Below are 24868 nucleotides of genomic sequence, written 5' to 3'. Positions count from 1 at the left end.
AGCCTTGTGGAGAGCCTCCTCTGCTTGTTGGCTTCTCTGCTGTGCGCTGATGGCAGCGGGCAGGGCTATTTTTCTAGAAAAAGAGGTGCCGGAATTCACCATGAGCACCCTCCCTTGTTCTCTTAGAATGGCAATGGCACCCACCAGAGAGGTGCCGGAACTGAGTTCCGAATCCAGTGTGTTCCGGCTGGAAAAAAACCATTGGCAGTGGGTTCATGGCAGTAGAGGAGTTGGGGGTGGCAGGTGCACACATAAGAGCAGCGGGGGCAGCATTTTCTGCTTTGCCTCTAGCAGCAAAATTTCCTTGGCTGGCCCTGCCATCCATTCCGTAGTGGGGCAGGGTAGTTGTTTTTCCTCCATGGTGTCAGGGAGTGGACTGAGGAGGAATGGTGGGAGCCCCACCCCCTTCTCCTGAACCTTCCCAAGGGCAGGAGGACAGTATTGATGCAGAACAGTGGTTTGCAGAAGGGCATAGTCTAGAGGGGGAAAGCTGGGAAATAGTGAGTGAGGAGCAGCTAGAAGAGGAAACACCAGGAGAGAGACAGCTGGCAGATTCAGTGTCCTTGGACAGCATTCCTGACCCCCCTTCGCCTAAGACTAGACAGGCTTTGAGAGTGATAGAAAAAAAGCGCAACAGCAGCAAGCTCAGATTACCCGACGTAGGAGTGGCATAGATTAATGGAGACGGGGGGGGGGGTGAACCTTCACTGGGAGCAACACCATTTTTTAGGGAGATATGCATTCCTTTGTCTCCTGCTGTGATTATTAAAGAAACTCTGATAAGAATGCTCCTTTTGTTTGATCTTACAATCACTGCCACCGGGGAAGGGATCTAATTCCCCAAAGTCTGACACATAAGCATCTCACGTCCTGCAGTCTGCCACATCACTTTCCCCAACTGTATTTCCCAGTAACCTTTAGATTCCTCAGAACAAAATCTTATCAAGGATCATGAACAGCTTACCTGAATAAAAACAACCCCACTGTTGCTGGTTTCTCTCTGAAATACACAACCATGCCCACTCAGAGGCATTCTCAGATTATGCAGGTGGGCAATGTCTAGGTCCAAATAACCGGGTGACCCCACACAAACTAATGGCCTACCCTAGAATGTGCCACAGGGATCCAATAACTTCCCCCACCTCCAACCTAGATGAATGTAGCAAATTTTGGTTCAAGTGTTTACAGATTCCCTCAGAATTTGTGTAAATATTTTCCATCATAGCAGGGCCCCAAAATTTACTCCATATTAGTTTTGCTGAACCCAGTATTCTTTGCAACACTCAAGGGTCCTGCGGGGCAGGAGAAGACAAAGCAAACCCATGTCTGAAAACAGTTTTATACATTCCACAATCCAATCCACAGCTGCTTGGCTTGAAGCCTGATGAGCCAGGAGATAAAACATTTTTTAATGTTTGTGGCTTTTTATTCATACCAATACACTTTTTGTCTAAAAAAACACTCAGAATTGTCTTTTTGACAGTCAACGCTAGCAATATATCAGAAACTCCAGAGTTCCTTTCAAAGATTACATACAAGAGAGGCTTCGACATACTGTTAAAATAATGGGTACAACTCTGAGCATTGCACACACTAAAATATATTTGCACTTTGCAAAATAAAAAGGTTTCCCCCCTAAAGTGTTTGGTTATTCCTGTTACAGATAGGTAGCCGTGTTGGTCTGCCATAGTCAAAACAAAAAAATTCCTTCCAGTAGCACCTTAAAGACCAACTAAGTCAGTTCTTGGTATGAGCTTTCGTGTGCATGCACACTTCTTCAGATACCCGAAGAAGTGTGCATGCACACGAAAGCTCATACCAAGAACTGACTTAGTTGGTCTTTAAGGTGCGGTATCTGAAGAAGTGTGCATGCACACGAAAGCTCATACCAAGAACTGACTTAGTTGGTCTTTAAGGTGCTACTTAGTTGGTCTTTAAGGTGCTACTGGAAGGAATTTTTTTGTTTTGGTTATTCCTGGTACAAAAAAGAGAAGTAAAATGCAGCAGAGCTGAGAGTTCAGCCAAAATAAAATAAAATGAAGACAACATATAGATTTAAGTGCGAATATAAACATACAAAGCTACACAGATAGAAAAGCTTTTTTTAAAAAAAGGAAAATACTACAGCAATGCAAGTCCTTGAGGAAGACAACACTGGAACAGTCCATCAGTTCAATGCACCACACGAAGCTTCTTCGTTCTTTGTGGGCCTGTTCCTTTCGTGGCAGTTATAGAATCCCTTCGTACCATCAGGGCCCCTGGGCAGACGCAGAACGCCAACGGGTAACCCAACTGCAGTCGGTATTTTGGGACTCTGCATTGGACTGCCTACAGGACTTTTCTCTTGTGTCAGTGTCTGAGCTTGCCGCCGCCTCTGGACCCACGGGCTGCTGGAAGGAGTAACACTACTGTCCGATGAATAATCCATGCATCTCCTTGATGTCTCAGGGCTGGTGCTCAGGCTAAGCCTTCCTTCTCCAGCAAGTGGGGACATCCTGGACACTTTACGCAGTGCAGAAGGGCTGCTCCAAGGGCTGGATCTTGGAGACACGTTTGGGCTAAGATGATTGTTCTGGTAGGCAGAAAGACTCAATTTGTTGGAAGAGTTGCTTCTGCGCCCAGACATGGGTGATGCTGGGTTGCTCTCAGGCTCGGAGGAGCTGTTGGCTGAAGATTCATCACCAATGAACTGAAGTTCTTCAACCCTCTTGTTCACTGAACGCGTTTTGCTGAGAGCCTTGCTGGAGTCTTCTTCACGGTTCTTGTCTTTGAGGACCTTCTTTTTTGGAGGCTTCATTCCAATGAGGATAACCTTCATGGCAGTTTCGTTGTCCCTGATGCACATAGACTCGTGAGCTTTGATAGCAGCATCTACCTCTTCAAACTCGATGATCGCACATTCTTTGGTTCCCACTTGGCTGTATCGGCTGCTGAATCTCTTGATATCTGGTGGAAGATCCCGACCAGGCTTGAGGATGCGAACCGACGAGATGACACCAAACCTGACAAAGGCTTTGAGGAGATGCTCCATTATCTTCTCTTGAACACATCCATTCTCTTGTCCTCCATCTGGAGGATGGAGATCAGAAACCAAGCAGATGTCATAGACAAGCAGCATCTTGCTTGGGAGATTCTCGCTAGGGAAGATGGGGACAGGAGTGTTACGACGGACCTTCCTGTTGTCTTCATTCAGCTCCAAAACATCAGAATATTTCAGGGCATAAGATGTGGTTCTCCAGTCACGGGTCAAGTGTTTTACCTGTAAGGGAAAGGTAGCTCATTGAGAAAAGGCAAAAACATTCCTCTTCTCCCACTTGAACTATCTATGGTCTTTTAAACTGTTGAGGGTATTGTTTTCGTTTCTTTCTATGTTATGTCTTTTGTGGTTTTATATTGTAAACAGCCCTGTGATCCTCAGGTCAAGGGTACTAGAGAAATTCAAAGAAACAAATAAACAAAACACCAGAATAGTATGACATAGCCATGAGTGAATGGGAGAAGCTTTTGTTCACTTGCATAATTTGCCATTAGCCTGGCAGACCAAGGGACACAGGCACACACAACCTCCTTCAGGCTGCTGGAGGGAGCAGCAGGACACTCAGTGGCTCTGTGCTGGGCCAGCTGCATATCCTGCAAGACAGCCAGGACTGCATTCTTGCATTGCAGGGGGTTGGATTAGATGACCCTTGGGGTCCCTTCCAACTCTGCGATTCTATGACTGCCTCCTGCAGCTTTAGGCTGCCTGCATGGCCCATGTAATTGAAAGACAGCAAAGCTTTCTTATCGTGGAAATGCCCTCCGGTATCCAAGTTCTGGGCTGACACACAAGGGAAAAGGGACAGGAAGGGAAAACCATATGCATATAGGAGCATAGCCTGAACGGACTCCGCTGGCCCTTCTGGTTGAAGCAACACTTTGCAGCCACCATGCAACAAAGGTCACCTTTTTGAAAGATGTCAGGAGCTTGACACTGACGTATCCCATCTTGTTCCTCCGAACATGCTTCAGGAGAAAGGCATCTTTTTCAAGGTTTTCATCTGAGAAGTAATACTCAATCTGGGCCACCAGCTTCACGATCAGCTCCTGCTCCGGAGGTTTCCAGTTGTGGCCAAAGTCATCCCCATCATTCTCACCACCACTAGGAAGAGAGAGAAAAGAAGACAATATTGCTCAACACACCTTGATGTCTTATTACAATTTTACACCTGCATTTCTGCTTCTTCCAAGGGAAATATTGCTGCAAGGTGGAATCATTCTTGCAAGGCTCCTTTCAGAAGAGAGTCCTTCTGACCTACAGAAGCATTTCTTTTAATGGAATCACCTGAATAGGAAACTAAAACGATGGTTTCATTTACAGATAGGTAGCCGTGTTGGTCTGCCATGGTCAAAACAAAATAAAAAAATTCCTTCCAGTAGCACCTTAAAGACCAACTGAGTTAGTTCTAGGTATGAGCTTTCGTGTGCATGCACACTTCTTCAGATAGGTTTCATGTGACACTTAATGTGCAGCTATGCAACAATGGTCCTACTATGATGTTTCCTCAGAATTAAGCCTTGTTCAAGCAATGTTCTGAGAAATGTTAATTATTATTTTCCCATTTGTAGCTTCTATTTGCTGTTGCTTCCTGTTTAGTGTGACAGTGCTGTTACCGATTAATTGCTCCTTCGCCTGTCGGTTCCTGATCCAGATTAATTACTGGTTTTGTTTTTCTTTATCTTTACTGTGATATACTGTCTTTTTGCTATTCCAAAATAACTATTTCACAATAAAAAAATAAAAAATAAAACTGGTAGGAGAGCAGCCATTATGACTCTCCTGCAGGGAACTAGAAGTGACTGATTTTGTACTTCTAAACCTTTGTACTTCTAAAAGCCACAAGCGGAAGCTTCTAATTCAAAGGCAATGCTAGCACTGAAAAGCTTCAATAGCACTTTGCTATTCTACACCTGTTTGAGTGGCGCTACAATCATATTTTAAAATTAAAAGAAGAAAACAAGGCGCCATGAATCAGGCCCAAAGGAAAACAAAATCAATGAAATGTAATGGGTTGCCAAGAATAAAGTCTGTAAGAATCAAGTACAGTATGTAGAACATTAATGAACAGTAGCAATTTTAGATGGTAACCAAAGTCTTATGAGGTTGTCCATTTTCATTCACGTGTCACAATGTGACAGAGCAGGAAAGAAAGCATGTGAAATCCATGTATTAGAGGGAGAACTGGACATGATTGCCAGCCCTGGGAATGATGACAAAATGGTAATAATAATAAAATCTGTGCACTTCACAGGGTTGACAAGCTTGTTTGACTTACTGATGTCAGGCCCAGAAAAACACATTTTTACTTTGCAGAAATCCAAAGCCATGAAACACTAAATCCTGCAACTTATGTAGAACAATTTAAGGCACCAATTACCAATCCTATATAAGAACCCAATAAGAGCCCTAGGACTGGATTAGACCACAGGCCCATCTGTTCTCACAGTGAACAAGCCTCTCCCTTTGGAGAGCCCCAGGCAGGATTTAAGAGGACCAGCCTCCTCCCCTCTTGTGCCCCTAAGCACGCCCAATACTGGAGGGTGCAGATGGCCATCGTGGCTATTTTTGGGGCTATTTTTAATCAACAAAAGTCTCTAAGTGCTTTACATAAAACAATATGAAATATTCCAAAGAAAATACTGATAAAATCCCCAGATACATGGAAGTGTGTTTTTAAAACAGGAGACATGTAGGTGTCTCCCCCCATATATATAGAGAGAGGGAGAGAGACAGAGAGATAGAGGGTGCTCAAAGTCAACCATTTAAAAACAAATACATACACATACACACACACACACACACACACACACACACATATATATATATATGAATTACATGTCTGGGTAGGCTTGCCCAAACATAAAAGTTTTTACGCAGGCATCAGAAACAGTGCAGAGAAAGCCCCTTCCTAATATTAACAGCACCCACTGACAGCCTTATCCATCACTACATCTTCTGCAAACAAAAAACACATATTTTAGTCACCTCTCTCTAGTCCTCAAGGGCAGTAAAAACTACTTTGTTAAGTGGTGGAATTATGCCAGGTCTTGATAAACGGATGGCCCACCAGAGATATGATTCATCAAGTGCTGTTGTCTTACAAGTGTCACTTGGTCTGGAAAAAAAGAGAGCAAAGATGCTGAATACTGCTCTCCCCCCCCCCATTTAAAAACATAGATTGTGTTTTTTGAATATATCACACTGAAGAGTGCAATATACTCTTGTGCCTCAGCAGCTTTGGAGAGGCAAAGAACATAGGATTAGCCTTGACGTGTGCCTGTGTTTGGATTGTCTGATGATTCACAGGCAGATGAGTCACAATCTAATGTGGTTGTTTTTCTGGCTCCTTGATCATTTCTTTTTTGGATTTTGCCGTCTCCATAATTTTGCACCCCTCCTCTTCCCTTACCAGCCCCCACTGGATATTCAAATGCAGATTGCTAGGCTCTGTGGAGGCATTGGGGGGGGGTTCTCCTTCTCCACCTGCTCCACTGCTCACATACACACATGGATTCAATAGCAGATGCATTCCTGCCATTTCAAAAGGGAGGTTCCATCAGCCACACTGGGCAGAAGCAGAATACAGAGGGGCTTGGGTTGCCTGAGCCCTTGTATCCCAGCTCTATGATGGAGATCTTCTGGAGGTTGTCCACCGTGTTACAGAGGCCCAGCTGGCTTCAACTAGAAGCTGGACATTTGGTGGCACTGGTCCCTTCCAACTGAGATTCAGCACAGGAATCCTCGCTTTTGATTCTGGAGACCCATAACTGATAAAAACTGTCCAAACTAGGTTATCTTGGAATACTGCTATGTATACCCTCTAGAAAGATGGGGAGCACTTGGATCAAAACACATTAATAATACCTGGGATGCTATTGAAACATTATCATCAATTTGAATAATATGGCAACACAAAAAAATAATTTGACCTTTTCTCCCACACTTTGTGGGCAGAGCAGACTCTAAAAATAGGGAAATAAATGGGGATATGGAAGAGCTGAATAAATTCGGCCATATTAACGTTAGGCCAATTGATAGACGAGAAGGATGAATTTTATGTATACTCTTTGTTAAGAGTTATAGAATCATAGAATCATAGAATCATAGAATCATAGAATCATAGAGTTGGAAGAGACCACAAGGGCCATAGAGTCCAACCCCCTGCCAAGCAGGAAACACCATCAGAGCACTCCTGACATATGGTTGTCAAGCCTCTGCTTAAAGACCTCCAAAGAAGGAGACTCCACCACACTCCTTGGCAGCAAATTCCACTGTCAAACAGCTCTTACTGTCAGGAAGTTCTTCCTAATGTTTAGGTGGAATCTTCTTTCTTGTAGTTTGGAACCATTGCTCCGTGTCCGCTTCTCTGGAGCAGCAGAAAACAACCTTTCTCCCTCCTCTATGTGACATCCTTTTATATATTTGAACATGGCTATCGTATCACCCCTTAACCTCCTCTTCTCCAGGCTAAACATGCCCAGCTCCCTTAGCCGTTCCTCATAAGGCATCGTTTCCAGGCCTTTGACCATTTTGGTTGCCCTCCTCTGGACACGTTCCAGTTTGTCAGTGTCCTTCTTGAACTGTGGTGCCCAGAACTGGACACAGTACTCCAGGTGAGGTCTGACCAGAGCAGAATACAGTGGCACTATTACTTCCCTTGATCTAGATGCTATACTCCTATTGATGCAGCCCAGAATTGCATTGGCTTTTTTAGCTGCCGCGTCACACTGTTGGCTCATGTCAAGTTTGTGGTCAACCAAGACTCCTAGATCCTTTTCACACGTACTGCTCTCAAGCCAGGTGTCACCCATCTTGTATTTGTGCCTCTCATTTTTTTTGCCCACGTGCAATACTTTACATTTCTCCCTGTTAAAATTCATCTTGTTTGTTTTGGCCCAGTTCTCTAATCTGTCAAGGTCATTTTGAAGTGTGATCCTGTCCTCTGGGGTGTTAGCCACCCCTCCCAGTTTGGTGTCATCTGCAAATTTGATCAGGATGCCCTTGAGTCCATCATCCAAGTCGTTGATAAAGATGTTGAATAAGACCAGGCCCAAGACAGAACCCTGTGGCACCCCACTAGTCACTCTTCTCCAGGATGAAGAGGAAGCATTGATGAGCACCCTTTGGGTTCGGTCAGTCAGCCAGTTACAAATCCACTGAGTGGTAGCATAGTCAAGACCACATTTTACCAGCTTCTTTACAAGAATATCATGGGGCACCTTGTCAAATGCCTTGCTGAAATCAAGGTAGGCTACATCCACTGCGTTCCCTTCATCTACCAGGCTTGTAATTCTGTCAAAAAACGAGGTCAGGTTAGTCTGACATGACTTATTTTTCAAAAATCCATGCTGACTATTGGTGATCACAGCATTCCTTTCTAGGTGCTCACAGACTGTTTGCTTAATGATCTGCTCCAGAATCTTCCCTGGTATTGATGTCAGACTGACTGGGCGGTAATTATTTCCCCTTTTTGAAAATAGGGACAACATTTGCCCTCCTCCAGTCTACCGGGACTTCACCTGTTCTCCAGGAATTCTCAAAGATGACTGCCAGTGGTTTTGAGATCACATCTGCCAGTTCTTTTAATACTCTTGGATGCAGTTCATCTGGCCCTGGAGACTTGAATACATCTAAACTAGCCAAGTATTCTTGTACTATCTCCTTAGTTATTCTGGGCTGTGTTTCCTCTGCTGAATCATTTGCTCCAAATTCTTCAGGTCGGGCATTGTTTTCTTTATCGGAGAAGACTGAGACAAAGAAGGCATTGAGGAGTTCAGCCCTTTCTGTGTCCCCTGTTTGCATTTCACCATCTTCTCCTCTGAGTGACCCCACTGTTTCTTTGTTCTTCTTTTTGCTACGAACATACCCATAAAAGCCGTTTTTGTTGCTTTTAACCTCTCTAGCAAGCCTGAGTTCATTCTGTGCTTTAGCTTTTCTGACTTTGTGTCTACACGTGCTGGCTATTTGTTTGAATTCCTCTTTGGTGGTTTCCCCCCTTTTCCATTTTTTGTACACATCCTTTTTTAATCTTAACTCAGTTAAAAGTTCTTTAGATAGCCACCCTAGAGACAGGCACAGAATGCTGCAGAGCTACTATTCTACGCCACTGCTATGGGGGATGCCCAGTGTCAGCTCATTAAGACAGCGGCAATCCAAGATTATGCCTAGGATCTTCCAGATCCATTTATTTCTAGGTGACTCCTTGCAAGCAGCCAGTAGTGCGTCACAGTCCAGAGGGAGACTTCAACAAGCCAATCACACTAATTAACAGCAGCTTCCTAACAGGCCGTCCTGCCCTATTTCACTAATCTCTGAGTGATGCAGCCACCCTAATCTTTTTTCCTCCACCATGAAAACAACCACCTGCCCACTGCTCCAGAGTCTTGATGGAAAGAGGTGCCCAGCAGGTCACTCGTTCATATGTGTGCATGCGTGCCTGCATAAGACTGCAACACACACCCATACATCCAGCACAGCCAAAACTCTCCCATTCTCCAAGTGTCATTTGGAGATAGCAAGCAGAGACTCATACACTCCCTGAAATGAAAGTCATAGCCACATTGATGTGAGTTTCAGTTAAAGAACCCATGGTCTGAAGTGGATTTGTAAAGTGTAGTCCGGTGCAATCTCCAGTTAAAGGGTGTGGAAGGTGACAGGTCTTGGTGTCCCCAGTGGTGCAGTTAGGTGATTTTAGAATTTGGACTTAATGGCTTCAGTCTCTCTCCCTCCCCCCTCCCCCACTTCCAAATGTGATAAGCTGGTCCTACTGCCCTTGGGAGTCCTCCTGCTCATTTGACAGGTGGGGCACTGTGCATCTGCCCCCAAGTCCTGCCCTGGCACCACTGCCCATTCCTCTCTTGCACAGGAGAATCATAAATTCACTTCTCAAGATTAATGACCCTGAACTGAATTTGCAATAGAATTAGAAGTGGTTGTGTCTGCTGTTTGTTATGTACTTTAGATCACCTTGTTATGACACAATTTCCCTAAATCTATGACTTTCCTTTCTTGATTCATTCATCTTACTGTATTTCTTCCATAACATTTCATCAAGGAAGCTACTTTCTCTTAGGAAAAAGTTTCTGTGTTCACTGTTCCAAGCGGTGGTGCTGGCTATTAGCTTAGATAGCTTTAAAAGTGAATCAGGCAAATTTGGGGAGGAGTGGAACCTGCACATCTAGCAAGGGAAGATAAAGTGCTAGGAAGTAACAAAGGGGTTCACTCTGGGGCCCGATTATGGGCTTTCTAGAGGCATTTGGTCTGGCACCATGGTAAGCAGGATGCTGGGCTAGACTAGATGGGCCACAGGGTTCCTGGTCCAGAGGGGTTCCTGGAAGCAAAGCCTTACAAGGAATGGGTATATCTAACCTGGAGAAGAGAACATTAAGGGCACAGAGGATAAGCTGACTTCAAACACCTGACTTCAAACATCTGTTATGTAGACAATACAGATATGTTCAGTGTATGGGAAAGGCAGGGAACCAAATCTGGGCTCAACATGAGGCAGAGCATCTCAGTGGTGATGCTTGACAGTGGAGCAAACTCCCTTCACTAGAGGTATTTAATTCCCCCCCCCCCAATTTTTTAAATTAATTTTCCAAATTTATAAGAAACATAAAAGAAAAACATTACAATATTAAAAAGACAAATGAACAAACATATATCCTAACTGTTAACATCCCACTTTAATTATCATTATTGGATGACTTCCTCAAGTCTCCCTAGCTGAGTTTCCATATAACTCATTGTAGCAGTTTTCCAATATCTAATTTCGAATAAAATGAACTTATTCAAATAACATCTGTCTCTCTCTTCATAGTGTTCTCTATCCATAATGTTATACAATTTAACATATTTAACTCCTAGGCCAATTTGGTACTTACAAATAATTCTACTTATGTTATCTTAGAATATCTAACCAGATAGTTCACTGGAGGTATTTAAGCAGAGGTGGGAGGTCCATCTGTCAGGGAGGCTGTAACTGTGGATCCTGCATTGAGCAGCTGGTAGGACTAAAGGACCCCCCCCCCTCACGTTCTTCATGAAAGCAGAAACTTTATGGGTGGTGAAGAAAAACTCATTTGGCACATCCTTAGCTGCCGGCATTAACCGCCCCCCCCCCCTTGGAGGACAACATCGGTAATAAGGCTGGCGAAGGTGCAGCCCTCCAGATGTTGCTGGATATCAACCCTCCTCACCGGAGAGTTCAAGCCCCGCACCATCTGGAGGGGCCACCGGCTGCCCACCCCGAACTTGTAAGCGCTTCCGAAGGTGGCTTGCTGACACCCTCCCAGCGCACCAGGGAGCAGAGCCAGACGGATTTCGCGGGATGGAAAAGTAACGGAGGTCACCTCCTCCTTCTGCTCCTCCTCTCCTCCTCGGGGGCATCAGATTACAGCGCAGCGCAGCCCCCCCGCCCCCCTCGCCAGTGCCAGGTCAGCAGGAGATCCCTTCCTCTCGTCTGCCAGGCTCCCGGCCAAAGGCGACTTTGCAGCATCGCATGGATGGGCTGGACCGGAGGAGGAGGAGGAGGAGGAGGACAGGGCGAGCGACGCTTGGTGCAACATCCGGCTCCAGTTGCGCCCAGCTTCCTGCAGGATTTGGGAGCCTCTTGGGTCGCGTCACGCGGCGCCTGCGTCAGCTACTGCGCTAGGATCCCCTTGAGGATGCGGGGCACCCGCCCGCTCCTTGCCGGGGGGAGAAGCTAGCCCCCGTGCCCCTTGGCAGGGGAGCCTCTGCGTTGTTTATGGAAGGGGGTGTTTTAACCGCATCTATAGCAGGAGCGAATATGGAGCAATAGCAAAACATCATGCAAGGGGGGGGGAAGGGAAGGCGGGCCCGACGGGGGTGGCGCGGGGGGGGGAGGATGTTATTCTCTCTTCCAGATGCTGCAACACTCTGAGGCTGTGCACACATGGCCTGCTTAAAACGCGAGGTCGTACTTTTCCTCAATTCGAATCAAAGCTGCTTTGGGAAGGAAACACATCAAAGCAGAGCACCAGGATGGATAAGGCAAAAGCTACGTGCGCACCGCTTCCCCAACTGCATGCAGAGTCAACGGAACCGTGGGGGCCGCCCTCTGCCCACCACCCCTGACAATTGGCCAGGCTGGGTGGGATGTCAATGGGAGGGGGAGTCCCGCAACATCTCGACAGTCACGGCTGAGATTCTGTTCCTTCCTTGGTGGTGGAAGGCAGGTGGCAGCAGTTTTGCCAAGGTGAACAGTTCCAGTGTTGGCTAAACAGTTGTTTCCTGCACAGCAGAGGGAAGGGAATGCTGGGAGTTCCCAGACTGCGCGATTGGAGAGGGGCAAATGTGAGGGGACAGGACAGGGAGGAATTGGGGTAGAAACGTTTTCACGGAAAGGGCGCCCCCATGCCCAAAGGGCAGCTATAAGGAGGACTGGGTTTTGGTTTTTTTATGGACCTCATTCTCTTCACATCTTGGCAGAGCCAAACTGGATGTGACACCAAATGCATCTTTAGCAATCATGGTGGAGTTTGTCGGAGAAGGGCAGAGTTCAGCGGCAGAGCCCATGCTCTCCATGCAGGAGGTCTCGGGTTGAAGCCCCTAAGTAAGGAGCTAGGGGGACTTGGTTTAATAAGACAGTTTCCTATGGTCATGGATAGATACCGTAGATAGATAGATGATAGATAGATAGATAGATAGATAGATAGATAGATAGATAGATAGATAGACAGACAGACAGTAGCAGGTGAGCAAATTTAGACACTTCGAGTTGGGGGTGGGGGGTTCATGGAAGGGGAGGAAAGACTTAAGCCTGCTCTCTTGATATTCTGTGGACCTGATGGAGTACCACACACACACCTGCCACCATTTTTTTTTTAAAGAATCCTGATACCACTCAGCATCGCATCTCTTTGGTCTCAAGATACCAAAAATAGAAATGTCTTCTTTGTGCATTGAATTAGTGCTAGTCAGTGGCGTAGCCTGGGTTGTCAGCACCCGGGGCAAGGCAAGTAATTTGTGCCCCCTAACCCATGGATTTGCGCCCCCTAACCCGTGGATTTGCGCCCCCTAACCCTAACCCCCAGATGTTGCGCCCGGTGCGGCCGGCCCCCCCTGCACCCCCCACGCTACGCAACTGGTGCTGGTTACTGTGTGGATGGAATATGAGCTGAAGTGCATTATAGCAAATGCAATCACAGACACACGGCCACGCGTGCCTAAAAGGGTGACTGCGCACGTTACCTGGTCACTCTGAGCTGGATCCAAACTGCCTCCTTGTAGCTAACACAGGTCTGGAGGCTTAGCCAGCGGCTCCACCGATTCACCCGCCTGCTCTCCGGGGCGAGCTCCCCTCCATCATAGATGGAAACCGCTGAACTTCCTATGGAAGCTCGTGGGGGGGAAACTTCTATCTTTCTTTGCCTCCTCGCCCACTTTCTGTAAAGGAGAGTTTGCGACTTTCCCCTTGCCATCGGGCTTTTTCTTTTGCAAAAGCCCCTCACAAGGGCTGACACCTCTCCATTCCCCAAATGCAGAAATCCTAGACTTCGAGTCCTGCCTCCCCAGCCGGAGCGGGAGACTTCGCGCGTGGATTGTGAGCCTTATTCACTATTGCGGACTAATAGCGCCGTTTGGATCATCCACCAAATACGGCGAGTCAAGCCTCGCTAAACGGCTTCACGAAAGAAGCAGCAAAGAACCGCGTTGCTCTAGCCCAGCCCAGCCCCACCTCTGGCCGGGGCTGGAGGGGGAAAGACCGGGAGCAGCTTCAGGAGCGGACTCCCGCCTGGCACCACATGCCGCTCGCTCTGCAGTGGCCAAATGGCAGCCTGGCAGCGAGGCAGCCCGCTTGGGAGCGAGGGACACCGCCAGGCGCTGCCCGGGACCTTTTCAGCGGAGTCAGCCCAGGCCAAGCCAGCCCCCAAGCGGGAGGTGGAGGGCGAAGGGCGCCGAGGAAGCCCCGTCCTACCTGGACCTCCCGCCGCCGAAGCCGCCGTCCCGCCCGGCCTCGTCCTCGCTGCCGCTGCCGCTGCCCGCGGGCTCGTCGAGCCGGGCATCAGGCGCCGCGGCGACGCGGATCTCCACCGGGCCGGCGCCCCCGGCCCGCCGCCCGCCCGCCTCCGCCATGCCGCGCCCGGAGCCGGGAGGCGCCGCGTCCCCCTCCGCCTCCTCGCCGCCGCCGCCCGCCTCCTCCAGCCGCGTCCCGCTGGCCTGGAGCCCAGGGCTCTCCCCGCCCGCTCCTCGGGTTTAATCCCCGCCACAACCCGGCGAGGCCGGGACTGGAGCCAGGTCCCCGAGGCAGCTTCCGGGCCAAGGGGAGAGGCGACTCCGGGTCTCTCTCACCACACCGGGCTGACCAGGGAAGGAACTAGCAATGGTGGCTCTAGGGGCAGGTAGGTGGTCAGGTGCCCACAATTCAGCCCCCCTCCAAACCCCACCGGCCTCCTTTATAGTCAGCTGGTCTCTCTGAAGCAAGTCTCAGGAACCTAGTCCAGGGGTTTGAGGGCATCAGCCAGCATACAGACAGCTGTGATCTGGTTGACATAGGGTCCTTGGACTTTCAATAAGCTTTCACTGATGAGTAAGATTAGCAGTAACCATGGAATAAGAGGAGAGGTCCTCTTGCAGATCAGGAATTGGTTAAGAAGCTGGAGGAAGCAGGAACAGTTTGTCAGATATTGGAATGGAGAGAGCATTGGGGTGAGCAGTGAGGTGGCCAAGTCTTCAATACTAAAATGTTCAGGTTGAAACAAAAAGATATTGTGAAGAACTCCAAAATGATCTATCCAAATGGAGTGAAAAGGCAGTAAAATGGTGATGTGATTCAATCTAAACCAGTGTCAAATGATAACATATCGGGGCAAAGCCCCTCAACTTCATATAAATGCTCAAGGGTCTGAACTGGCAGCAACTGACAGGAATGAGCCCTTAGGGTCATAGTGGACATCTGAAGATGTTGACCTAGCTGTGAGAAAGGCAAATTCCATGCTATCATAGGAAAGGAACGGAAAATGCAACTGCTGATGGAATGCTATTACACAAGTTGATTGTACAGTCGCATTTGGATATTGTAGAGCTGGCAAACTTGGTTCAGAAAAGGGGAGTGAAAATGATCAAGTGGGACATTTTTGTTCAGAGAAAAGACAAGAAAGAGGTGACATGATAGAAGTTTATAAAATTATGCCTGGCAGGAAGAACAGGGATGGAGAAAAGTTTTTCTGCCTCTCATAGCGCTACAACTTCAGCACCTGCTTATCTACTCACGATGGTATGCTTTTGAACTGCTAGGCTGGCAGGAGTTGGGACAAAGCCACAGGAGCTCACCCCATTGTGTGGATTTGAATTGCTGACCTTAGGATCATCAAGCTCAAGAGGCTTCATGGTTTTGATGACTTGGAAAGCTGTCTGCAGACAAACACCGGAGATGAACGCTGTACCCCATAGTCAAATTTGACTAGACTTAACTGTCCAGGGGTCCTTTACCTTTACCTACAACTTGTGGACTTTCAATTAAGTTGAATGTTGAAAGATTCAGGACTGATAAAAGATAGTACTTTTTCATGTAGTGCATATTTAAACTATCCATGGTTGGTAGTAGCGATGGCTGTGCTCTGCCTCCAAAACTGAAGGAAGCAATGCTTCTGAGTACTCCTGGCTGGAAACTACAGGAGGGGAAGCAGTTCTTGTGCTCAGGTCCTCCTTGTTGTTTCCCACAGGCATCTGGTCAGCTACTGGGAGAAGAGGATGCTGGACTAGATAATAGAACAGTAGAGTTGGAAGGGACTCCAAAGCTCATCTAGTTCAACCTCCTGCAGTGCAGGAATCTCAACTAAATCCAGCAGATTCTTCTGATGTCCTTAAATAATGCAATGGCATCTTCTCCAGATGCTGCTGAAGCCCAGCTCCCCCATCCCTGAGTACTGGCCACTGAGGCCAGGGCCTGATAGGAATCCGGCAACATCTGGTGGGCCACATGTTCCCCAGCCCTCGCCATAGGGGTGGAGCAAGGCAGGTGCCTCATGCAACCCACACCTCCAGCTTCCATGTGAATGTTGCTAAGAGGGTAGTCAGGAGGTGTCACCTCACTCCCTTTGTGACTTAGCTGGTTACACCTGACATTTGGCCGCAGGAGCAATGCCTTGACCTCTTCCACATGCGCTACATCAGGAAGATTCTGGGCATCACATGGCAGGACAGAACTACAAACAAAGATGTGCTGTTCCAAGCTCATGTTACCAGCATGCTCGCACTTCTGTCTCAGAGACATCTATGCTGGGTTGGTCATGTCCGCAGAATGGAAGATGACAGGATCCTCAAGGACCCGTTCTGGGAGGGGAGATGGCTTCAGGCAAAGATGTCTGCCAACATGACAAGAGGGTAGGCAGCATTAACCCTGTCATGTGGGAATCCCTGGCAGCACCTGGAGACAGACATGTTTTGTATCCACAGCAGTGACCACAGGAGGAATGAACACTGAGAGGATTGTAGAGAGAAGAAATTCCCTGGTGCATCTGCAGCGGCACAAGCGGATACCTTCATCTGCCCCAGCTGCAACAAAACATGTCTCTCCTGTATCGGTCTCTCCAGTCAAAGCTGGTGCTGTAACCTTCCAAGTGCACTCCTCCTTTATCTCCTGAGACAGATGGATGCCAGCACCAACAATTTATTAAGTTTAATGGCCTCTTTCTCTTGCAGCGGGCAACAAAACTGCTAGCATATTTTCCAAGCTAAGCAGGGTGCAGCATGCTTTTGAATTAGATGGGAGACTGGTACGTGTCAGTATTCCTGCATTGCAGGGGGTTGGACTAGATGACCCTCGGGGTCCCCTCCAGCTCTACGAGTCTATGATTCTCGGGGCGCCTTTACAAAACCGAAAGAAAGCCCCGTGCTCCCACTGAGAGCGTCCCGTGAAGGCCGATGTCTTTAAAGGCGGCGGGTAGCCCTCCAGGATGCTGATGGACTCCAACTCCCATCAGCCTCAGCCAAGCGCTGCCGGTGCTGAGGGCTGATGGGAGTTGGAGTCCGGGAAAGTCGAGAGGCCCCGCCCCGGCAAGTTCGCTTCGAAGCCTCGAGAAAAAGGAGGGAGCGGAGGGCGGGGCCTTGTCCGGAAGCGCCGCGGTTGCTATGGCGACTGCCGGGTGGCTTCCGGCCGAAGGGGAGCGGGAGGAGGCGTCCGTCGCCCGGAGGGGTTTGGGCGCCGCCGCCGCCGCCGCGGGAGGAGGAGGAGGAGGCGGAGGCGGAGGAGGAGCCCGTTGCCATGGTGCCCAGCAAGTGCCGGCCGGCCGCCGCCGGGGCCCGAGCGGGACACGCCGTCTCGGTAAGCGGGGGGCGGGGGGCGGGGGGCGGGGGGGGCGCCTCCCTCTCCAGAGCCCGCTCTGAGGAGACACCAAGGGGGAGGCAGAGCCGCGCCTCACGGGCCCTCCTGCATTTGTGCATTTCACGCTTTGGAATCCATATATTTAATATTCATCTACCTTTATAACGTTTTCTCATCCTTATTTATATGGATGCAAAAACAAGTAAGGTGCTGGAAAAAGGCAGGATATAAATAGAATAATAATAATAATAATAATAATAATGCAAATGAATGTAATAATAAATACACATACATCTGTATTTATTGTTATTATGTGTGCACTAGTGGCCAAAACTGTGGAAACCTTTTGGGAAAAGTGTATTTCCAAGGTTTGATGGCATATAACACCACTTATTTTTGGAGTAATACCATAAAATTATATATCAGTGGAAAGATAATTTAATGAAGAATGTAATGCAATAACTTTTATGAAGGATTATTTATTACAACAGCAGTCATAAAAAAGAAATGTGAAACACATAGAAAAAATGAGATATACAAATTTTTTCACCATGTCAGTTAATATTTAGTTTGGTAACCTTTACCTTTAATTACGGCCATACAATGCCTTCCCATGCAGTGAATCAAGTTTTTTAGTTCTGCAGCTGTAATAATGTTAAACCAAGATTGAATTATTGCCTGTATTAATTGGGTTTTATTGCTGGGTTGTTTCTGACTAACAAGTTTCTTTAGTCGGCTCCATAGATTTTCAGTTGGGTTAAGGTCTGGGCCATGTATTTCTGGGCATTTACATTCCCATTAATGACGCAAATTCTGCCCACACCTTTTGCTGTCCTACAACCCCAGATCATAACGCTAACTGAGTGTTTCACGGTAGATGTAATGCAGGTAGGATGTAAATCTTCTCCAGTTCTTCTCCTCACGTATTTCATGCCATCACTACCAAGCAAGGAGATTGGGGTCTCATCACTCCAAATAATACTGTCCCATTGTTCCGCTGTCCAGTTAACATGCCCAGTTTCCTCCTTTGAACCTTGGAATTCTAGCATTCCTTGGAATTCTAGCATTTAGCATTCTAGCATTTAGCATTCTAGCATTCCTTGGAATTCTAGCATTTAGACAATATTCCTGCAGTCTGTGTTGAACAGTCCTTGCACTCAACTTCACATTACCTTGCACCATGTCATCTTGTATACACCCAGATGATTTTCTTCTGTCACATAGGCACAGTCTCTCATTTCTTCTATCATCACTTGCTGCTGTGCACCTTTTCCTGCCTTTACCAGTCTGATTTTGTAGTGGCTGAGTCTCCTGATACCTCTTCAAAAAATTAGAAATGCCACCTTTGGTTAAGTTTCCACCAATTTTTCTTCTGATTTCTTCATAACTGTACCCTTGTTCACTTAATAGTACTATTTCACATGCTTTCTGGGTGACCAGTCAACTCTTTGTGCCATTTCTTTAATTTTATTACGTTTTACAAGCTCACTAAATGAAAGAACACAAAAGAATCAACCAACTGAAAATGTCCTCCTCTCATCTCCAGTACATAGCATCAGCAGCTGAATCCTACTCTGACATTGATTGAATCATTGCCAAAACAATATGATACCTGATTGGCTCTCTAAACACTCCTGCTCATTAGCTACATTCAGATGAAGGAAAGCTACTGCATATCAACCTAAGCAAGTTGTGCTTCCTTTTTTCTGGTTACTTGGCTATAACTTTTGATAGAATACAGATAATTGAACAAACTTTGTTGCATTACATTCTTCATTAAATTATCTTTCCATTGATTATATAATTTTATGGTATTACTCCAAAAATATGTGGTGTTGTGAGCCATTAAACCTTGGAAATACACTTTTTCCAAAAGGTTTCCACAATTTTGACCACTAGTGTATGTTATCACCTTCATCTGTAATTATTATTATTATTATTATTATTATTACTGTATTATTATTATTATTATTATTATTATTATTAGTAGTAGTAGTAGTAGTAGTAGTATATCCCACCTTTTTTCCTAATAGGGACTCAAGCCAGCTTACAACTAAAATAGAAACGTATTTTTTAAAAAAATCATTAAAAACAATTAAACAGTAAAATTCATATAGTGACCACATACAGATCATTATTTATGTTCCAATTTTTATTTCCATTGCTTTTAAATTCATATATATCTATATGAGGTTTTAATCTTTCTTTAGCATACATTGGAATGTTTGTTATATGACATGTGATCAAAAACTGGTCACTGGATGTGGTGGCAGATTCATTAGTGATCTTCCATCACTTATTTCAGATTATTGGATTATAGAGTGTATCTGATTTTCTAGCATTCTTCACCTTCTGTTTCAAATTATATATTTTTCTAGCATTCTTCACCTTCTGTTTCAAATTATATATTCCTGCAAGTTATTAATACCTCTTCAATTTCCAGGCCAACAATTATGGGCTTCAGCTGGTTCTCCAGAGTACATCAGCAGCAGAAAGAACCAAGCCTGTGAGACCTGATTTTTTATTATTGAAATACAGCTGTACACAGTTGTCCAGTGTATTTGATGTTTTGTGTCATCAAATGATAGAGTACAATGCTTTCAATGAAATTTCCCATATGATTTGTAACTGTGCATATGATCTAATGTAGCCTTTGTCAATCTAGTGTCCTCCAGATGTTTTGGACTACAACAATCATTAGCCCCAGCAAGTTTGGCAGTAGTGATTGGAGCTGATGAGTATTGTAGTCCAAAACATCTGGAGGGCTCCAGGTTGACAATGGCTGATCAAATGTTTGATGTTTTATTGTGTTTTTTATATTTTGTTGTCATCCTGTGAGTTACCCTGAGTGGCTGGGGCAGTCCAGTCAGATGGGCAGCATATAAATATAATAATAGTAATAGTAATAATAATAGTGATCCAGGACATGAAAACACACGTATCTATATACGCTACATCACTGGTGAGAATAGCCAGCAGCACTTCACTTGGCTACTGATTTTTATTGCCTTGGTAGGTGATCCAGGCAGGGCACATTGCTGCCAACTCCTTTTTCAATTTCTTTACTGGCACCACTTGGTTGTCTTTTAAATGTATACTGTATCTATGAGTACACAGCCTCATATTAACCGTGTGCTCCAGTAAATCACTCCTTTCTTTCAGTTACCTATCTGGGAACAGCTTAATAGATATTATTAAGATATCCTGTCTGCATGTCTTTAAAAAGAAGCATTCAAACGCAATGCACTAATGGTCTATCTGAGCAGCATGAGGCATAGCATTAAAGCAGCTGGTTAATATACAGTGGGCCTACAACTTATGTGGGGGTTCGATTCTAGGGGTCTGTGCTGAATTGCAAAATTGCTCAAATTCAGGAAACCCAGGAACTGCCCCCCAGAACTGGCAGCATCCCAGAACCCTTGCGTCTCCTTCCCAAAGCCCAGTAGGTGAGGTGCCACCTTGCTTCCCAGCCTCTGGGAAGGAGGTGCAAGGGTTCTGGGAGCTTCCCAGGGCCCTGCCATGATCTCCCCAAAGCATGGTAAGCAAGGGAAATCCTCTGGGTGTACATGTGTGTCTGTGGAAATAAATAAACGAAGAGACTCTGCTCTCTGTTGCTTATTTATTCCCTCCAGATAATGTTGCGATTGCGCATGTAAAGTGAGTGCAAATTGCAGATTTACTGTACATCTCCTTCTCTGTCCCAAACTGTAAGGGAATCCCACATGCACAGTGAGGCATTGACTGCCCCCTGTTGTGAATATTATGAAATGTGATACTGACATAGAAGTGTACATTGGTATTCTACATCATACACATGCTTGGTTATATGTGTGGTGAGGGGAGGGGGTACAACTTAATGGGACTATTGATAGGACAATAGGAAGCTGCCTTATACTGAAACAGATTGGTCCATTTATATTGTCTTTGTGTGTATTGTCTACATCAGGCACGTCCAATAGGTAGATCGTGATCTACCGGTAGATCACTGGACGTCTGTGGTAGATCACTGGTAGATCAGTGGCTCCCCCCAAAGAAGCTCAACAAGTTTGGGTCCCCTGAAAAAAGCTCAGCATTCTTGACCTGAACCCCTAAAAAACTGGGCTTTCCTCCTCCCTAAGAAAAGTTCAACAACTTTGACCTGAACCCCCCAAAAGGGGGTAGATCACTGCCAGTTTTTAACTCTATGAGTAAATTGCAGTCTCTTGGGAGTTGGCCACCCCTGGTCTACATAGACCACCACCAGCGGATCTCCAGGATCTCATGCAGGGGACTTTTCCACCCCTCCCTGGGTTGAACCTGGGGCATTTTGCCTGCAAAGCTCTACCACTGAGTGATGGCCCTTCCACATATGGAAGTAGTTCTCTGTATCCAGTTTCCTGTGCCTGGACTGAACTTCCCAACCACACCAACATATCATTGGGCTGTTATATTAAATTTCCAGTCTACATCTGAAACCAAGGTCACAGTGCAATCCTATCTATACCTGTATGTTCAGAAGTAAGTCCTACTGAGTTAAGTGGAACTTATTTCCAGAAAAATGTGTGTATGATTGCAGCCTTATTGCAGTCTCAATACATGCAGATCCACGTTTTTCTTACTTTCTCATTTGTTTGCATTGACGTATAATGGTTTGTTGTAATAATTTCTGTTGCAGCTTGAGTTCAGATTACACAAAGAGCAGCCGTATCTTCATAACAGATTCTTGCAGCATGATCTTGAAAAGAACTATTCAGGAAAACAAGGTAACATTGTGAGACTGACTCCTCTTTTTTAAAGTTTGCATGCCAACCATGAAAAGAATAAATGTTTTTACAGCTGTAGCATATTTTCATTATTTGTAATTTAATTTCTCACTGTTTCTTGAAATAGGTAGCAAAGCTGTCTGCAGGCAAACCATAGATTTTTTTCTAGTTTAGGACCACTTTGAGATCCACACGGCAGATACAGTTACTGTGAATTTACTGCTGTTGCATTGATGTTGCCTGCAGCAAACACATAAAAGGGTGGCTGACACACCCAGTGGGGATGTGTTGGGGAGACCCAGTCCAAACAGGTTCTTAAAACTTTTGCAGGGGCTTCCAAAGTCACAGGTCATCCACATTTGACATGCATGTTCTAGGAAATACTGGTGTTTTATTATTTTGGTGTTATGTTAAGCGTTTGTATTTGTATATACTTTTTACATATGTACAGTGGTGCCTCGCAAGACGAACGCCTCGCAAAACGAAAAACTCGCAAGACGAAAGAGTTTTCCGTATTTGAGTCGTTCCGCAAGACGAATTTCCCTATGGGCTTGCTTCGCAAGAAGAAAGCCCATAGGGAAATCTCCGGGGACCTCTTTTAAATGCTGGCGGTGGGGAGCAAAGCCTTTCGCCCCCCTCCGGCCTTCAGAAGAGGTCCAGGAAGGCCGGCGGGGGCCGAAAGGCTTTGCTCCCCACCGCCAGCATTTTAAAAGCAGTCCGGGATAGCAGGGAAGCACGCTGCGCTTTCCCGCTATCCCGGACCGCTTTTAAAATGCTGGCCGTCGGGAGCAAAGACTTTCGCCCACCGCCGGCCTTCAGAAGAGGTCCTGGACCTCTTCTGAAGGCAGGCGGGGGGGAGCAAAGACTTTCGCCCACTGCCGGCCTTCAGAAGACCTCCGCTGTCCCGGGGACTTTTAAAATGCTGGGGGTGGGCGCGAAGGCTTCGCTGCCGCCTGCCAGCATTTTAAGATCGCCCCGGGACAGCGGAGAAGTCTCCGCTGTCCCAGGGGCTTTTAAAATGCTGGCGGTCGGCAGCAAAGCCCTCCTGTCCCCGGAGCTTGCGGGGTGGGAGGTGGGGAGAAGGGCTTTTCTTCCCACCGCCAGCCTTCAGAACAGCCTTCTGAAGGCTGGCGGTGGGAAGAAAAGCCCTTGTCCCCGCCCCCCAGCCTTTAGAAGAGGTCGGGGGACAGACTGTCCCCGGACCTGGTCTCAAGGCAGTTTTCATAGGAACACATTGATTGATTTTCAATGCATTCCTATGGGAAACCGTGCTTCACAAGACAAAAAACTCGCAAGAAGAAAAAACTTGCGGAACGAATTAATTTCGTCTTGCGAGGCACCACTGTATGCCGCTTTGAGTCACTGGATGTAGTAAGCAGTGAATAACTGTAATAATAATAATGATCTGCTTGATGAGGGGGATAGGAGATGATCATTCTAGCTCTGCCCCTGACTGCAGTCTCTGTTTCTTTTCATGAGTTCGAGGGGTAACTTCCATACTGTGGAGCCTTTTCTACTCATGTAGGCTCTCTCCTATGCATGTAGAAGTTGAGTCTATAACACATGGAGGGAGACTGTGGTCATAGCAAGTATGATAGTTTGTGAAATTCTCACGTATAGCTGATAAATTATAGCATACCTGCTGATTTCAAAGGGACTTCATCCCAAGTTAGTGTGCCAAGGAGTGCAAAGGACTGCAACTGTAGTTCTGTATTTTGATGAGCAGCACTGTCATAACCCTTATATATATATTTTCCCCCCAGCCGATGGAAGATTAAGTCCTTTATCACGCAGTAAAAAGTTGTATGTCCCTGTAGCACCAAATTTTGCAGATATTCCCGGCATGGAGGTGAAATATGGTGCAGGCTCTCTGGCAACATTTGGAGATTCCTCCTTTCCTAACCCTTCAAAATACAGACTTCAACAGGGCTGTCATAATGCTAGTCCAAATATTTCAGGTAAGTGATGAGCACCGATGTGGTGGATAAAGCAGGCCTCCAAACATTTGGCGTCTGTTGAAAGACAGGTAAAGGAGGACATGATAGAGGTGAGCATGATGTGGCTGATATGGAGAAACAGAAATGTTTCTATGTTTCATAGAACTAGAACCCAGTAGGGGCATCCAGTGAAAGTGAATGGTGGTAAATTTAGGCTGGACAGAAGGAATTTTGCTATTGCAAGACGTTGTGAGGGTGACCAATTTGGATGGCATTAAAGGGGGATTAGACAAATACATGGATGGTAAGGCTGTCATTAAATACCTGTGTACTACCTTCATTATCTGAGGCAGTAACTAATAAGTACAATTATTAGTTGTATCCCACTACCTTTGGATCTTCTGATAAATTGAATGAATGAATAAACAAACAAACAAACAATAATACAATTATTATTGCTAGGTTTCATGCTAGGTATGAAGCTGGGTTGAACGTTGGGCATCTGTGTAAAGATCTCAGCCCTGTTCTGTGCCTCTGCTCCTCTTCGCATAACGGGCACTGCATCTTCCTTTCCACCTTTCTCATATCTTCCAATGCTTGTTTATTCCAGTTCATATAATATTTATATTCATCAGTATTATATTTAATTATTATAGTTAAGTAATATATTCAAGTCTTCCATGGATCTCCCCACCCCAGTCATGCTTTATCCTTAGAACAATCCCATGATGCAGGTTAGACTGATAAATTGTGATTGGTCAGTAAGATTCATGACCAAGCAGGGATTTGAACCTGCAGCTCCCCAGTCTGGCACTCTTAATCCAGCCTTCCCTAACTTGTAGTCTGAAACATTAAGAAGGCACAA

General features: G+C 46.1%; 2 protein-coding genes across 12 annotated transcripts in view; one reads left to right on the top strand and one right to left on the bottom strand.

Moving 5' to 3' along the window:
* Positions 1–1970: 1970 nt before the first annotated feature.
* Positions 1971–14045, bottom strand: LARP6 (La ribonucleoprotein 6, translational regulator). 4 transcript variants are annotated; one of them, XM_081839070.1, is made up of 4 exons: positions 6541–6756; positions 6105–6152; positions 3943–4138; positions 1971–3259 (listed from the first exon to the last, which is right to left on the bottom strand). In XM_081839070.1, the coding sequence occupies exons 1-4, from the start codon at positions 6573–6575 to the stop codon at positions 2168–2170; spliced, it is 1371 nt and encodes a 456-aa protein (XP_081695196.1). In that variant the 5' UTR covers positions 6576–6756; the 3' UTR covers positions 1971–2167. The 4 variants fall into 4 exon arrangements, with proteins under 4 accessions (XP_081695196.1, XP_081695198.1, XP_081695195.1 ...); XM_081839072.1 differs by lacking the exons at positions 6105–6152; positions 6541–6756 and adding an exon at positions 13977–14045; XM_081839069.1 differs by lacking the exons at positions 6105–6152; positions 6541–6756 and adding an exon at positions 13250–13652.
* A 3000-nt stretch (positions 14046–17045) lies between these two features.
* LRRC49 (leucine rich repeat containing 49) overlaps positions 17046–24868 on the top strand; it is a 61939-nt gene continuing 54116 nt past the window's right edge. For 2 of the 8 annotated variants that reach the window (XM_081838915.1, XM_081838918.1), the window contains exons 1-4: positions 17153–17324; positions 19768–19830; positions 21979–22066; positions 23830–24024. In XM_081838915.1, coding sequence (XP_081695041.1) covers positions 17265–17324; positions 19768–19830; positions 21979–22066; positions 23830–24024 — 406 coding nt within the window. In that variant the 5' untranslated portion in view covers positions 17153–17264. Of the gene's footprint in view, positions 17325–19767; positions 19831–21978; positions 22067–23829; positions 24114–24868 lie in introns of those variants that run through there. The other 6 variants (XM_081838917.1, XM_081838916.1, XM_081838919.1 and 3 more) reach the window with 5 other exon arrangements.

This window comes from Podarcis erhardii (genome assembly GCF_964252035.2).
Source record: "Podarcis erhardii genome assembly, chromosome: 14".
Taxonomy (NCBI): domain Eukaryota; kingdom Metazoa; phylum Chordata; class Lepidosauria; order Squamata; family Lacertidae; genus Podarcis; species Podarcis erhardii.
This window is presented reverse-complemented; position numbering and strand designations above follow the sequence as displayed.

Bases quoted from the DNA above. Each gene is read 5' to 3' on its own strand.
- LARP6 (XM_081839069.1), bottom strand. From the start codon at position 13,479: ATGGCAAGGGGAAAGTCGCAAACTCTCCTTTACAGAAAGTGGGCGAGG. The intron at 4,139-13,249 runs GTAACGTGCGCA...CTCTCTTCCTAG, and splicing joins ATCCAGCTCAGAGTGACCAG to TGGTGGTGAGAATGATGGGG. The intron at 3,260-3,942 runs GTGACCTTTGTT...TTTCCCTTACAG, and splicing joins TCCTGACATCTTTCAAAAAG to GTAAAACACTTGACCCGTGA.